Source organism: Jatropha curcas, chromosome 10 (assembly GCF_041381405.1).
Source record: "Jatropha curcas cultivar XTBG-Jc1 chromosome 10, XTBG_Jcur_1.0, whole genome shotgun sequence".
NCBI classification, from domain to species: Eukaryota; Viridiplantae; Streptophyta; class Magnoliopsida; order Malpighiales; family Euphorbiaceae; genus Jatropha; species Jatropha curcas.
Window position 1 is genome coordinate 2,408,491 of NC_143160.1, and position 15,254 is coordinate 2,423,744.

The 15,254-nt window shown below is 32.9% G+C and overlaps 3 protein-coding genes across 7 annotated transcripts; 2 read left to right on the forward strand and 1 right to left on the reverse strand.

Moving 5' to 3' along the window:
- Positions 1–123: 123 nt before the first annotated feature.
- On the reverse strand, positions 124–3,674 carry LOC105648504 (putative methyltransferase PMT16). Its single transcript, XM_012234911.4, has 6 exons — positions 2,639–3,674; positions 1,668–1,878; positions 1,288–1,591; positions 826–1,218; positions 629–706; positions 124–525 (listed from the first exon to the last, which is right to left on the reverse strand). The coding sequence occupies exons 1-6, from the start codon at positions 3,365–3,367 to the stop codon at positions 282–284; spliced, it is 1,959 nt and encodes a 652-aa protein (XP_012090301.1). The 5' UTR covers positions 3,368–3,674; the 3' UTR covers positions 124–281.
- Positions 3,675–5,934: 2,260 nt separating this feature from the next.
- On the forward strand, positions 5,935–8,420 carry NRPB6A (RNA polymerase Rpb6). Its single transcript, XM_012234913.4, has 6 exons — positions 5,935–6,091; positions 6,804–6,834; positions 6,918–7,090; positions 7,178–7,229; positions 7,982–8,049; positions 8,213–8,420. The coding sequence occupies exons 1-6, from the start codon at positions 6,057–6,059 to the stop codon at positions 8,280–8,282; spliced, it is 429 nt and encodes a 142-aa protein (XP_012090303.1). The 5' UTR covers positions 5,935–6,056; the 3' UTR covers positions 8,283–8,420.
- A 2,659-nt stretch (positions 8,421–11,079) lies between these two features.
- On the forward strand, positions 11,080–14,640 carry PP2-A14 (phloem protein 2-A14). 5 transcript variants are annotated; one of them, XR_002286051.3, is made up of 5 exons: positions 11,081–11,733; positions 11,839–11,957; positions 12,332–12,723; positions 13,522–13,749; positions 13,869–14,008. XR_002286051.3 is itself a non-coding variant. In XM_012234914.4 (4 exons), exons 1-4 carry the CDS (start codon positions 11,434–11,436, stop codon positions 14,126–14,128), a joined length of 1,071 nt encoding a protein of 356 aa, XP_012090304.1. In that variant the 5' UTR covers positions 11,081–11,433; the 3' UTR covers positions 14,129–14,206. The 5 variants fall into 5 exon arrangements, 4 of the variants coding, with proteins under 4 accessions (XP_089582724.1, XP_012090304.1, XP_020540819.1 ...); XM_012234914.4 differs by lacking the exon at positions 13,522–13,749 and having other exon boundaries at positions 13,869–14,206; XM_020685160.3 differs by lacking the exon at positions 13,869–14,008 and having other exon boundaries at positions 13,522–13,862.
- The last annotated feature ends 614 nt before the right edge of the window (positions 14,641–15,254 follow it).

Genomic DNA, 15,254 nt, shown 5'->3' on the forward strand with positions numbered 1-15,254 from the left:
TCAAAACCTACAATTGCATGCCAATGTTAAAGAGGCTTTCACCAAAATTTACTTGCTTTTTGTTATCAACCTTCCAACTACAATTTCTCTGCAGTTTTTAGGTTCAAAACTAAAAACCAACCAAACGATGAATCATGGTTATGCCATTTAATTAAATTGGTAACTCTAAAACTTATAAAAGCCACAAAAAAGATAAAATATAAAAATAATGTAAATTGAAACAGATAGAAGGAATCTTTTTTTTTTTTTCGATTTCGATTCATTAAAAAAAAGCTCTTTAACTAAGAAGATATAGATCCAATTTGATCATGCTCAGCAGGCGCCGTCCAATAAGACTTCACTGCAAAAAAAAGCTTCTCTCTTTGAAGAGGTCCATCTTCATGGTCAACAATTTGACTTTCCCAGTTTAATCCATCAGTTATTTTCTTGATATTAACCAATACATCAACATCATCCCTAAGTATCACACTTCCTTCAGGCCTCAATATTCTGTCCATCTCTAACAAAATATCTTCCATTTCACATCTGCTAATTACACCAATTCAATTAAGATATTAAATTTCTGTAGAAAGAAGCTGATTTTCCACCAATTAAGAAATTATAAATCAAAATATGAATGCTTAGTTACCTTCCCTGATACAGGCTAAAAACAGAATTAGCATGAATCAGATCATAAGTTCTAGGATAAGTAGACATAGCTTCACACCTGCAAATCAAAAAAAAAAAAAAAAAAAAAATGAAAAATAGGCACTCACCTCGAGTAGCTTCTTTAAATCTTTAAGTCAAATCAGATAAGATAAAGAACATTAGTGTGATATTATTTACCAATCTTGATATGTTCCGATCAATCCTCGATCGTAAATTATTCCAAGAGTATTAACTTTAGCTTGCACAGGAACCACATTCATTACCCAAACAGGGTCATCGATTAGAGCAGCAGCAAATCCACCTAAATAAGCATTCATGTCCAAAAGGTTACGGTACCTTCCAGCTTGCGCTAATTGGTTATTTACAGCTTTATAGTATTCCATCCTTTTATTCCATAGCTGTATCTCATTCTCAAAAATTTCTGGTGTCACTCCTTCAACATTTCCTGTACTAATTCTTGGTGGAATAGCATTTAATCTCTCAGGCCACTTTCTCAATTTTCCACCTGCAACTTCTTGACTATTTGATACCTCTGGCAAATTAGTCAAACAAGCCTCCATTTTTGTGTACCTGAAAGAAACTAATTAGGCCAAAAATATTATTAATGCAAGTGGAAAACAGATAGAAATTAAGTCGTACCAGGCTTTATCAGGATCCTGATCGACTGGGCAGAAAGTTGGAGTATTTGGTGTAATTTTCCTGTTAGCTTTACAATTCAAGTGATTAAATGGTTTTTGCCAAATAGCAATGTCATCTTTCTCTATAAATTTTTTCCAGCATAAGCTCTTAGCTACATTTTCAATTTTAGTCTGTTCAGCATTCAAGTCCTCTTTCGTTCTGTCCCATCCTTTCCAGTATTTCTTCCAGTGAATAGGAGGGCCAGAAAGAATCCAATACCCACCAGGTCTCAGAACTCGATCAACTTCCATCAGATAAATTCCTCCTGTTCCATTAAAAAAATAATAATTAATTAATTTTGTCAAGGGCAAGGGATATATATGTAATTATCTAATACATACCAAGCTCAGCCCATGGAATAAGGCAGCGAGAGCAATGAGCCATGTCGAAAGCTCTGGAGGGGTATGGAAGCCTTTTTGAGGCTAGAACTCCAATTAAAGCAGGAACACCTCTTTCTAATGCAAATTGAACTTGGGCTTCATGAGTGTCTCGTGGTGCAAACGACATGGTTAGTATGTTACGCGACAGAAGATACGCCCCCCAACTTGCAACCTGCATAGATTTCGACTTTCGATAAATTACTATTATCATATAACTTCTACTAATGCCAAGACTTTCTGGGAATACTAATAGTAGCTGGCGCTCAAAGTCTTACTACCATTAAAATATAGAGAGGGGTTATCACAACAAAACCCGCAAGTCAAGAAGATAAAAAATAATTAGAAGGTAAAAAGTCATTTTAATAATTTAATCAGTAAATTTAAGAAGAAAAAAGTTTTACCCATGTAATTTGCATATTTAAAAAGAAAAGACTACATACATTGTAAATAGGATGTTTCTTTAGTTGCTTTGGTTTAGTTGAGATAATAACAAATTAAGCAATATATATATACATGCATGTTATTTGTTTCAAAAAAATCGAATATCATTAGTCACAAATGTTAATAAAAATTTTTATTTTTGTGGAAGTGATTTTTTTATGAATATTATAAAATAAATAATTGAAATGGACCTCTAAGAATCAAATTTAGCAAAAATATTGTTAACAAAATCTATACCTACCAAATAAAAAAATCGTTAATTAACTCTTTGCCTTGAATAAAGATTTTCCATAATTTCCCTCAATGAATGCCTGGCAAAAAAATCTAATGTTAAATATTATTAACACTTATTTTTTGTATATTCTCAAAAAAAAAAAAAAAAAACAACTCATTTCTGTCAAGACAACCAGAATATTTTTAGTCAAGACAAAAAAAAAAAAAAAAGGGGGATTAATTCCTAATTAAGAAGAGAAATGATCCACGAAGCTTACCCCACAACCAGTATCAATGGCAGTCCTGATGGAACCATCATTGAGATTGATTAATTTCCCAATATCATCTATATACGCGTCTGCACCATTCGGAAACATAGTCCCTCCTCCGGGAAACCTGAAGCGATCACCTTCATATCTGATCCAATTCTGTACTGCCTTCTCTACCGTAAGGTGTTTGTGAGGCACATTCGCATACCAGGCCAAGTCCCTGCTCTTTGGCCATGCAAACGGATTTTTGTACCCATAGGGAGCCGGAACCCGACATTTTATCCTCTCATCTTTCTCTGGACAATGCCTTTCTCTGTATATCAGTTGTCGCCTACTGAATCTGAGCGATCGACGCGCGTCCTCACACGGAGTGTATTCACTGAAATTGACGTTGCATGGAGGGTAGACTTTGACTGGTGATGTTGCCGCTCCGTCATCATCTGCCATGTGATGGGCCCCAAAATCAAGTGATTCGTCATGTTGTGCATCGGCGGTGGGGTTGGTTTTGGTAGGGTTACATGGGATTTGAACGATCGAATTGGTGGTGGCAGTGGCTGTTGTGGTTTTGAGGGTAAAACTTCCAGTTTGTTGCCAGAGACCAAAGAGATAAGAGAAGAGGCAGAGAAAGAGAATAAGAGTTAATGGAAAAAGGTCTTTCTTTTTGAAGGTGTAGATGGTGGTGAGGCCTTTGGAGGGCTTAGAGGTGGGATGGTATTCTTCTGGTTTAGGACCAGCCATAGTTAGAGATTGCCTATACCTACTTGTTGTTTTCTTTTTTTGGGTATCTGCTATATATATACACCATATCCTTTGTATATATATAAGTGTTTGTATTAATTGTGGTTTGGGATTTGGAAGAGACGGAGAGAGAGTTGAAGGGAAATAGGTTATGTATCAAGTTGATCATGTGAAGTAGGAGCCCAAGGAAGTTGCATTTTATATTTTTAATTTTTGTTAGAATAGTTACTATAATTTTAAATACACAGAGGTTTTATTTAAAAATGGAAAGAGATTTTATAAATACATATTTGACCTGCTGCCTGAGAGAAACAAGAATAAGAAAGGCCAGGCCAGGACGGGACGGGAAGATTTGAAGTATCAAATAGTGGTGCTCCAGTTGAGTAGTTTACTTAAATTAAAATAACACCACACCAGTACTAATTTTTTTGGGTGCGCCGACTTGGCTAGCTACCATCCAGAAGTCGGTACAGATGAGTTGACCACAGATTTCGTTTCTTGGGAAGTGAAAACGTTAGGATTTGAAATTTGAATTCATTCTCCTTTTCTGGTTAATTTCTGGGTAGTTAGTTCCTTTGTCAGAAAAATTTTAATTAATTAGCTGTAAAACCAAATATTCCCTTAATTCTTTAATATCTGTCCTTTTTAACCTAAAACATCTGTCATTTTATCATTCCGCACAACATTAAATTATTTTTTCCTAATATATTTTTATTAAATTTACTGTTCATAATAATTCAAATGGAATAATTCAGTGTCAAAAAATACTTGTAAATCGATTATTATAACTTAAGTAACGTATTTGATTCTTTGCAATGCAAATTCTCTTGAACACGGTGCTATAATAAAAAAGAAAAGATATGCAAAATCAAAGGAAGCACTACTGTTCCACTAGAAAGTGGAGTCTTGCCTACAAGTCCAAGTATTTTTGTCAAATATTGACAGTAATAGATTTACAAATTTATACATCTTATGAAGCTAGTAACAGGGTAATTAGTATTTATTAGGTTGAACGGCATTTGATCCGGTTAAATAATCGAATCGATTCATTCTGATTTGATTCAATCAGTTTTCTAAAAATCTGATTTGAATGGCGATAACCAAATAATTTTTTATTTTCGAGTGAGTCACTTGCATAGCTAACTGAATTAATAAATTATTCAATTTTAAATAATCAAGCTAAATCCAAATAGATCTGATTCGATTTGGTACTGAATTAATTGTCACACATTTTGGTCCGAGTTCGTTCATCATAATTTTTTTTTCAATCAAAGAAATTAATTTATTTTATTATAATAAAATATATTAAAAAAACTTAATTTATACAAATAATCTAATCCGAACCATCATAAAATCTATTCACTCAAATTGAGCAAAAACAATTGGATCTGGTTCGGTTAACTGAATGCTCACCGTATCTACTATCTAGACATTGTTATTGACCAGGAGCGAGTAACCCAATGTCGTTACGGCAACGATTACGCGTGCATGTATTCCTATTAATTAAAGCATTAGTGGTGAAGGGCATCGAGATGAAGAGATCTGCGTTGTTTTTTTCTTTTTTTCTTTTTTTTTTTTTTGAAAAAACAAAATTGGAAAGATAATCAATTATGAAGAAAGAATTGTTCTGTTTAATTTTTATTTATTTAAATATCACTTGTATAATAAATATTAAATAAATTCCAATTGCCAGTATTGCAATTGTTGTGCTTTTGGGCCCAAAATCTATGCTAATTGCTATGTTTAAAAATAAATTAACCACATGGTTACAACAATTTCAATTGACAAAATCTTAAATAGATTATGTCTCATTTTTACACTAATCCAAGGAAATAGTGATATGCAATAATATTAAATTTTCATGCTATAACATTATACATAGGCATTTTCATCTTGATTTATTTGGAAAATACATCTATACATAATTTTTTTTAGGAATATCTATACATCATTTTACTTTTACATAAATCTCATATTTTACGTGTAACCTAGTTTATTTAAGATCAACGGATTTTATTGTACTTTCTTAGTTATAATATATTTTTTAAGGAGAGATCCTATTTTCCATTAGCTATTTGTATTAATTGATACTTGAGTAATAAAATTTTAATATTGATTGTTCAAAAGAAAAATCAATAAAACTAATATATTATAAACCTCAATTTGATACGTATTTTCCAAAAAAAAACATTAGTACGAGAAAATAAGGATTTTATATACTAAAGAAATTTGAATTATAAATTATAAATTCCTACAAAATTGGTATTTAATAACCTTAATGGGTCTGGTTGGGGTAAGGGGACAAAGGCTTGCAAATAAGGCATAAATGGGCCTAATTTTAAACCTTCAAATTGTTATTGATGTAGATGCTTTTTTGAACCTGTTTTTTTTTTCTTAGGAGGTATTATGGTTTATATAAAGCCGTTGATTCTAGTTTGGTAAACGACAGAACATGTTAGAACGACAGAAAGGTCTTAGACTTCTTTCCTTAAAGGGTTTTTTTTTTTTTTTTTTGGTTTAATTTTTAATTTCCATCCGAAAAATACAAGAAATAGCGCGAGGTCGGTGGTATTGGGCAGAGAACTTTATAGGAGGTCAAGGGGTATTTTGAACTGCTTTAGTGTCCTAGTTAGGGCTTTGGCACCGAGCTAGTAAAGAAAAAGGGGCTCTTCGTCTTCAACGATCAGCCATGGCGGACGACGACTACATGGATGAATTGCCGGGGTCCGTTCTCTCTCTCTCTCTCTCTCTCTCTCTCTCTGTCACAGACACACACGCTTCATAACAGAAACGTGGTTAGGGTTTTGTTTTATAGTTTTCGGTAATCTAATATGCTATTTATTGATTATTGAGAAAATTAATTTGCTGGAATGGAACAAAGCAATTGAAAATTTAGTTTTTTGGTTCTCAAGAAAATGATAACTAAAATATTTTCGACTTAACCCTATGGTTTGTTTCGAAATCAAAATAAAAACATAGGGAATTTGAAACTTCGTTCAACTTTCCCTACTTGTATGAATTAAACTGGAAGTTTATCGAAATTTTACTAGATTTTTTCCTAGTTTCTTTGAAGTTTTTTTTTTTTTAAACATGTAAGCATTAATCCATAAGCAGTTTAAGTTTTGCATTTTAGTGCAGTATTCATCTAGTTTTGGCCTAATTAAACTTTTTATTTTTTTATTTTTTATTTTTATGGTTGCGCTTTGACTATTTTTGAGCCATGTCAATTGCCTCTGCATGTCATATGTTTGTAGTACTACAAATATCAGGAATGCAATTTGAGGTATACTATTGTTTGTGCGGTATGTTAACTTATAATCAGTCTTCTTGTGGGACTAAGATCATGCAAACCACTGACATGTTTTTGCCCCAATTATATACTGTGTTTGTATAATGCTTCATAACCTTTCTAAGATTTCCTACATTATTACTGCAGATATGAAGATGAGCCGGAGCCTGAGATAGAGGTAAGTATGCATTTCGTGTAGTTGATTCCTATAATGTAGGTGAAGCTTTCATATTATCTTAAACCTGTGGGATGATTGAACAGGAAGGCATTGAGGAGGATGTTGAGAATAATAACAATGAGGATGCTCCTGGAGAACCCATTGAAACTGAGGATAAAGAAGATCAGGAACCTGTGGAGCGTCCTCGTAAAACTTCAAAATATATGACAAAGTACGAGCGTGCCAGAATTTTGGGAACTCGTGCTCTGCAGATCAGGTTTCCTTTTCCCCCCCTGGAAAATTGTAAAATTATGTTGATCAAGTTCAGTTGATAACCATATGCACCAACCCTTTAACTTTGCAGCATGAATGCTCCTGTGATGGTTGAGTTGGAGGGCGAGACAGACCCACTTGAGGTAATATTATTGAGATTTATGTTGTGTTAATGGGCAATTGCTTTTATAGATGCCAAATTGCTGCAGACAGCCAGTAGTTTGCTGCACAAAAAACTGCTTTTGCTATATTTGTTCACAATTTTTAGAATGTTCACACTACATGTTTCATCCCGCCTTCATTGAAGCATCTATATTAACTTTGTTACTTGTGTTCTACATTGCACTACTTGTTACTATTTGCTACCCAATGCAAGATATAATCAGGAAGGGAACTAGATAGTATATGCTTGGGTGGTAGAAGTATATACTTATTTTTTTGATGAAATGCCTGAAGATTTCTTGTACTGATGAGATTGAGTAATTTATACCGTTTTATTTGTCAATGCTACGTCATGTCATATTTGAAAAATGTATATGCAACAAACTGTGATATCAGTATTTCATTGTAATGGCATATTGAGCACTTTTTGCAAATGAGTCTGCTAGTTATGTCGTTTTCTCATTCTTGGATCTTTCCCCTTGTTTTAGCAATTTTTCTTTTTAAACTTTTGAAGTTAAATTTATTAAATAGAAGCAGAATTCCATATACATGTGATCCATAATTTTCTGGGTTGTTTTCTCGCATCAGTGTTATTGGTTGAAGAATGCATTAATCTTCAATTTTGCACAAAATGAGTCTTGTTTGCGAGCTGCCAGAACCTACTTCTCATAGTAATTTACACGTTTTTTCTTCCGTAACACTTATGCATTTGGCTTTTCTTCATTTTGTCTAGATTGCTATGAAGGAACTCAGAGAGCGGAAAATACCTTTCACCATCCGTCGCTACCTCCCTGATCAAAGGTGAGACTATTAGTTTTTAAAATTTATTCATCTTTTAATTTTTATAAAATTGAACTTATGCTTGGTAGAATGTGAGTACATGTTGATTTTACCACCTTCAAATTTTCTCTTATTTGTTGTTTCTTCTCATTTTTTACGCACCTGGGGCTTTGGAATAATCTAGTTACGAAGACTGGGGAGTGGATGAACTGATTGTGGAAGACTCATGGAAGAGGCAAGTGGGAGGTGATTGATCAACTGGCATTTGATCGTTGCCGGCAGTATGATGTCACTGTTAACTCTAAGTCACTCCCTTGAAACACTGGATTATCAGTTAATCATTACCAGATGATGCTTCCAAATATGTAATCTATGCAACAATTGGTGTGTCCCTGGAACAAGATGATCGGCTACTGTGTTTTATTGTGCTCGATTCTGAACTCATCTTGTTGTTTGAACATCTCTCCTAGGTTAAATTTATGTCTTTGAGTTGGGGATTAGATTTCAAATCTTTTATTAAATCTAAAAGATTTCTTAACATTAGTTGATCATTAATGAAGATGAGATTTTATTTACGAGCGAAAATTAGTCACGCTGAGTGACATAGAGCTTTCTGTGTGGGCACGATGAGCAACGTTCAGAGCTCCTGCTGGGCCATGGTTTCTACTGTTTCCCATTCAAGCCCCTTCTCAGCAAAATGTCTCGAAACGTGAATATTACGAGAATAAAATTTGTGAAAAAAATCTAGGATATCAAAGATATGATAGCATACAATGTACAAGCATGTGCCTCATATTTAATCAATTATTTTTCGTGGTCAGCCGAACAGAATACGATGCATCAACAAATAAAAGCTACTTTGCAGACCAATTGGCCATCCGGTTTGAAAGCTGTTCTTTTTATAGGACCCATCAAAGATATTTGGAATTTGAACGGAATCAGATATATGTAAGTATACCAACTACCCTAAGAATCATTACAAATTATCAAAATCCCAACAAACTTCGCCTTCACACTGTAAAATCAATGCTCTGCTTGTTTGTGGGAATTTCCTTTTTTCAATATGGGTTTTTATATTTAATCACTTTCCCCATTTGCTCTCTGTTTCTTAAAATGGTTTGGTTACAAAATAAATCCAACTTGAAGCAAATATCAATCCCCCAACATAGTTTTCTTATATTTAAAATATTCATATTTGGCCCCAACGTTTTCAAAATTTATCTTTTCCTCCCGAATTTTATACGTATTTTTAGAAACATCCATATTACTCTCTAACTAATAGGAGGAAGTTTCCTGGGATTTAAAATCCCTACACTAAAGTCTACGGGACTAATAAAATAAATGGCCTATGGTGCCATCATTCCCAATTTTAGTTCAAATAGAGTCTCTTAATCTTAAGTCCATTACAGGTTGTCTCACCTCTAAATGGAAAATTGCACAAGCACCACAAATTCATAAGTCATTCGCACGTGTTCCAGATCCATTGTAATGCATCCATGATCCATCTATCAAGTCCACGCGTGTTGTAGATGTGTATGAAATGAATCCTATGTATGGCTAGTACTTTGTGCTGACTCAGCTCCACGTCTAGGTCAGAGTTCCAGGATGTGATGCCAAACAGAAGTCATGTGAATTAGTGGACAGAATTATTTGCTTCAACATGTTAAAGGGAAATTTAAACTCCTTGTTGATAGTTAATTAATGGATTAATACTTAATCTTTGTAGTGTAATAATTTCTTTTGGTCCTTTGTGTATTTGTTCATATCCACTGACTATTACCTATTGTTGGCTCTCATCAAAAGGAAGAGCCACGGCCCCTCTCAACATATGGGTTGGGGCCAGCCAGTAACTATTTCCTTTTCTTAATTATGCACTTTTGGATAGTTAAATTAGTTTTAATTTTTATTTTTCGTTCTTGCTTAATCATCGTCGTCATCACTTTTTGTTGTCTTTTTCTAATTTGATCAAGTGATAGTTAGTGGTTAATTCTTGATCGAAATGTATCAAATAAATCAATCCCATTTCATTATATGTTAATCATAATTATGTAATGTATAAAATAATAAAATGTTAAGATATTATGTTAATCATGTGTAGTTTGATTGATTTTTTTTTATTTGTATAGAAAAAATTATTTAATATTTTTTAATCATAAGAGCTTTCACTCGTTAATTTAGTAAGTATTATGTAATCTGTAATATTCTTTCGGCCTTTTAAATCTTCTAATATATGGAAAATAAATACTAAAATATTACAATTACAATTATTCATCGGATCAAAACGACACACGTGCTCTAAACTTCTAACAATATATATATTTTGAAGGGAAAGAAAATACAAAAAATTCTGCATTATATCTACATATAAAACAGAATATGAGTCTTATTATAATCCGATATTCGGAAATTAACCATTAAATACACATACATAAGTCAAATTGTTAAGCTTAATTAATCCCTAATCCCACGTGAAATGGTAGTTTTCTAGACTCTAGAGACCAGAGTCATGCAAAGCATTTATGACTTGCGTTGGCAGCAAAGACAATCAATGATTAAACTGCGAAACGTGGAACTTGTTGTGTATTTAAAAAAAAAAAAAACATTTTAATTACATTCAAATCAAAGAGAATAAAGCTAAATGGCAAATGCTAAGTTAATAAAACCACATTAAAACAGACAAACCATGTTCAGCCACATCAAAACTAAATTAATTTACGGTGTTTGATCAAAAATTCAAAACGGGGTTTATTTATTCATTTTTTATGTTGGCAGCTCTTTATGACTTCTTGAAAGGGAATGTCTTTCTTTTTTTAAGAGAGAAAGGGAATGCCTTTCCTATAGGAAAAGTAGATTCCATTTCTAATCGTAATATTAATTATTAGTTTATCCGAAAAACTCTAAACTTGAAGAACCAAAATTTCAAAAATAATAACGTGTAGTTTTTCATATTTGTTGATTAATTAATATGTAAATAATGTTTTAAAGAGAGCATTATTCTCTAATATTAATAATAATATTCGTTTCTTATATAAGTGTATATGTTGGGCGGTGTATTCCCACAAAAAAAAATATTATTCCAATCCCACTCATAGACATACACACACACGTCCCTTTACAACTCCTCCCATTATTCAATATTTTCCTCTGAAAAACAAACATTCTAGAAATTGCACTTTATCCCTCTCTCTTAATTGAAACCCCTCCACAGCCTCTTCAATTCTTTCTCTAGTTTTCTTTCATGAAGAAAATGTTGATACCTTCCTCATTTTCTCCTCCACTTTCTCATAGCTTCATTTATCATCTCCTCTTCTATCTTTAAGTTCTTTCTTCATCAATCTTTCATTTCCTCTGTGCTATACTATTGATTTGTTGCTATCTCTCTCATCTATTCTTTTTAGTTGCTTTATGGGTTCTGGTTTGTCTGGTCTTGCTTCGGAGAATAATGGACCTAGTTTAGGAGATGTGCCGGAAAGTTGTGTCTCTTCAATTCTGATGTATTTGGATCCACCGGAGATTTGTAAACTGGCCGGGTTGAACCGGACCTTTCATGGTGCTTCTTCAGCTGACTTGGTTTGGGAAACAAAGTTGCCTTCAAATTACAAGTTTCTTGTTAATCAAGTTTTACAAGAAAGTCTTGTGAGTTTGGCCAAGAAACAAATTTATGCCAGATTGTGTCAACCTAATTGCTTTGATGGTGGCACCAAGGTATAATATATCTATATGATACTTCTTTTTCTTCTTCTTCTTTTTCAAATCTTATATATATATAGAGAGAGAGAATTATAATGAGTTAAAGAAATTATTTTACAGCAAGTTTGGCTGGATAAAAATAGCGGCAAGATTTGTCTGTCGATTTCATACAAAGCATTGAGAATTACCGGAATAGATGATCGGAGATACTGGAATCATATTTCGTCTGAAGAATCCAGGTAAGGGGTTTTGCTTTCTTTAGAATTAAAAATAAAAATAAAAATAAAAGGGGCAGTAGTGGTTGTGGTGTTTCTGTTTCTTGTCTAGTTAGATATTTAGATACAACCAGTAGGTAGATAGCAAAAGAAAGCGACCTCCATTTTTTTTATTGGAGAAACAATTTATATCAATGAGATTTTTGGTTCATAATCTCATTATCAGTTGTCCACTTGTTTGACTTGACATTACTGGATATTAATTTTGATGGAATTGATTTCAAGAATCAGAAAGACTGTTACCAAACACACAAAAAGTAGGGTTGTCCAAATTAAGATGAAAGAAAAGGAAATTAATTGGTTAAAGAATGACCAAATCGAATTGTTTCGACGTGTAGGTTTCAAACAATTGCATATCTCCAACAAATCTGGTGGTTCGAAGTTGTGGGTGAAATAGAGTTTGAATTTCCAGCAGATACATATAATTTATTATTCAGACTCCAATTAGGTAAAACTTCAAATAAAAGATTTGGAAGAAGAGTATGTAATACGGATCAAGTTCATGGTTGGAATATAAAACCGGTTCAATTTCAGCTGTCAACATCCAACGGTCAGCGTGATTCATCAGAATATTATCTACATGAACAAGGAAACTGGGTTTATTACAATGTTGGTGAATTTACTGTGGAAAATCCCAATACACCAATTCAGCTAAAGTTCTCCATGACGCAAATTGATTGTACACATACGAAAGGCGGCGTATGCCTTGATTCTGTGTTAATATGCCCCGGTGAGTTTAAACACAAGTTAAACCAAATTTAAATATTTTTTAGATAGTGTTCCTTCTCTTATAAATATAGCTGTAACAGGAAATATTAAAGTGGGTTTTTTTTTAGTCCACAAAAATATTTGTCCTTGAAGCCAAAAAACAGAAGTAAATAGGCTCAATAGAAATAAGAATCTATAGTATGAGATTAAGATTTAAATTATTGTAATTTGTATTGGAAGTCTATAGTGAAGATTGTGATTTTTCTCAATGAGTTTGTACAACACAACCATGTAATTGGTTTGCAATTGATATTTTTATTTTTCCATTTATTGAAGGTGAAACACAAATTAGTGAAATTATTTTTTTATTATTGAAGGGGGAAAATGGTTAGGACTATTAATTGAGTAGTTGATCTCATCTATGTCATGGGCCATGGCAGGGCCCGGTCGGCGTGCTTATCGATTGATGGTGAAAGAACTTCGGCCTTTTTCAAACCCTAACCCACTTTTTTTTTTTTTTTTTTTTTCAAAAAATAAACATATGAGATAATTATTAAAATAAGAAGTAACAAACTTGCAAATTTATTCAAATAAATTAAAAAAAGTTCGAGAGGTTGTAGTGTAAAGGTACAAAACAGTTTTGTTTATATCGCCTTTTTCTTTTTTTTTTTTTATTTTTTTTTTTAGATATCAAATTTTAATATGACTAGATTATGTTTCTGCTTGTTGGGATTGCTTTGTTTTGTCAAATTTCATTTCATAAAAGTGTATGATTTACTCAACTCAACTGATCTTTGCCAAACATGTCCTCTATGGAAAGTCGTGCTGATTTTATACAATGACTTGGAACTGATACGTCCACCAAGGTCTTCTTGCATTTGGACGACCCTTCTGATCTTGCCCGTGCTTGTTCTGTTTCCGTCTCTTGGCGCCACTTTGTTATGCCTGCATTTAATCTTTTTGGCTTTTTGATTATCGGTACGATAGCTCAGTTGGGAAATTGACGATGTCCAATATGGTTATTTTCCCATGGAAACTTCAATTATATGTAAGGTGTTTTAGTTATATTTTTTCATCACAAGCTTGACCGGCTTTAAAATGTTTTTTTTCTTGTTTTACGGGCTTGCTTCTGAATCCTGGTGATATAGAATTTGTTATGTTCTGCAGTGATTGTTAGCGGTCTCGGTAAGCAGATGTGCTTGAAATTGTTACCTGAAATGTCTAGTGTTGTTCATCCAGCACTGATGATTACCGGGAAGAACCCATTGTCAACACTTTGGAACCAAAAGATAGAATTTGGACATCAAGCTTCATACTGGTCAAGTATAGAGCAAAGTGAACCTTCAGTTCCTGAAGTACTAGTGTACAAGTTGAAGGCTAATTTATGTCTTGTAACTGAAATCCATATTCAACCATTCCAAGTTTAGATCATGATTGCTTGTGCTTTCGTATCTTGTCATTTTCTGATGCAGAAACAAGACCTGACAAATAGGTTGTTTTGATAACAGCGTACTTTGATGATGCTGATAAAAGCTTTGAATTTATTTTGATGATGCAGCATCGCCCACGTTCAAGCTGTGGGACGACCACTTTCAAATGCATTTGATGTAGAAATGCTTGATCACACAGGAAAGTGCACCTTGAAGTATTGGTCTCAAAGAGAACACTGTTTGTCGTCTGGAGGAGAGACAGGTACAAGTTATCGCTTACGCTCATTGGCTGGTACACTGGGATGGGAAAGTATGAGTTTGAACACAACACTGCTAGGGAATGGGGCAGTTGATGAAAAGCTTTTGGACGATTTATAATTTGTCTTCTAAATTCTAATTTACAGCATCATATCATACCATATGGAGAAGTAAGATTAAACAATTGAGATCGAATTTTAAATGACCGACATTGAATGCAAAACATGGTCCTGTTTTGACCAAGTTGATCAGATCATACCATAATAAGTGATACATTTTCCCAACTTGATAAAGTTGTGGCTTACAGGAATGAATTTGAACCGTGTGATGAAAGTTGAATGAGGCGGTGGACATGAAAAATCAATTAATTTCAGTCGAAATTAATGTTGTCAATAATATTTGATTGGAGGCCAGCACCCATACTCTTAAATGTCTTATTTCAGGCAAATCATAACACAACTTAAAAAATTTTGACCAGTAGGGGGAGGAAGATGATGCTACTTTTCTTATATAACAGAGAGATAAAAGATTATTAGGAGTGTAAATTAGTTTGCACTTTGAAATATATATCAATTCAGATTCAAATTTCAATTTGAAATGAAATTTTGAAATATGAAGTTTATAATAGAATGTATTTTTAAAATATTCATATATGAAGTATGAAATGAGAACATAATAGAAATTTTCATATTCCCATCTATATTTTTATCTTTTAATTATATATTTTAATTTAATAATAAATTATTAAATTTGAGTAAAATGTTTCTAAATTCAATATTAAAAGATCTCATATTCCATTCTAAAACTACATAGTTTAATAAAATATCTTAATTAGTAATTAATATAGGCTTAAAAATTCAAAAGT

Excerpts from the sequence above, each read along its gene's own strand:
- LOC105648504 (XM_012234911.4), bottom strand. The coding sequence starts at position 3,367 with ATGGCTGGTCCTAAACCAGAAGAATACCATCCCACCTCTAAGCCCTCC. Across the intron at positions 1,219-1,287 it reads CAGGATCCTGATAAAGCCTG|GTACACAAAAATGGAGGCTT; the intron begins GTACGACTTAAT and ends AGTTTCTTTCAG. Across the intron at positions 707-825 it reads ATCGGAACATATCAAGATTG|GTGTGAAGCTATGTCTACTT; the intron begins GTAAATAATATC and ends TTTGATTTGCAG.
- NRPB6A (XM_012234913.4), top strand. The coding sequence starts at position 6,057 with ATGGCGGACGACGACTACATGGATGAATTGCCGGG. Across the intron at positions 6,835-6,917 it reads AGCCGGAGCCTGAGATAGAG|GAAGGCATTGAGGAGGATGT; the intron begins GTAAGTATGCAT and ends ATGATTGAACAG. Across the intron at positions 7,091-7,177 it reads ACTCGTGCTCTGCAGATCAG|CATGAATGCTCCTGTGATGG; the intron begins GTTTCCTTTTCC and ends TTAACTTTGCAG.
- PP2-A14 (XM_012234914.4), top strand. The coding sequence starts at position 11,434 with ATGGGTTCTGGTTTGTCTGGTCTTGCTTCGGAGAATAATGGACCTAGT. Across the intron at positions 11,958-12,331 it reads ATTTCGTCTGAAGAATCCAG|GTTTCAAACAATTGCATATC; the intron begins GTAAGGGGTTTT and ends TTCGACGTGTAG. Across the intron at positions 12,724-13,868 it reads TTCTGTGTTAATATGCCCCG|TGATTGTTAGCGGTCTCGGT; the intron begins GTGAGTTTAAAC and ends TATGTTCTGCAG.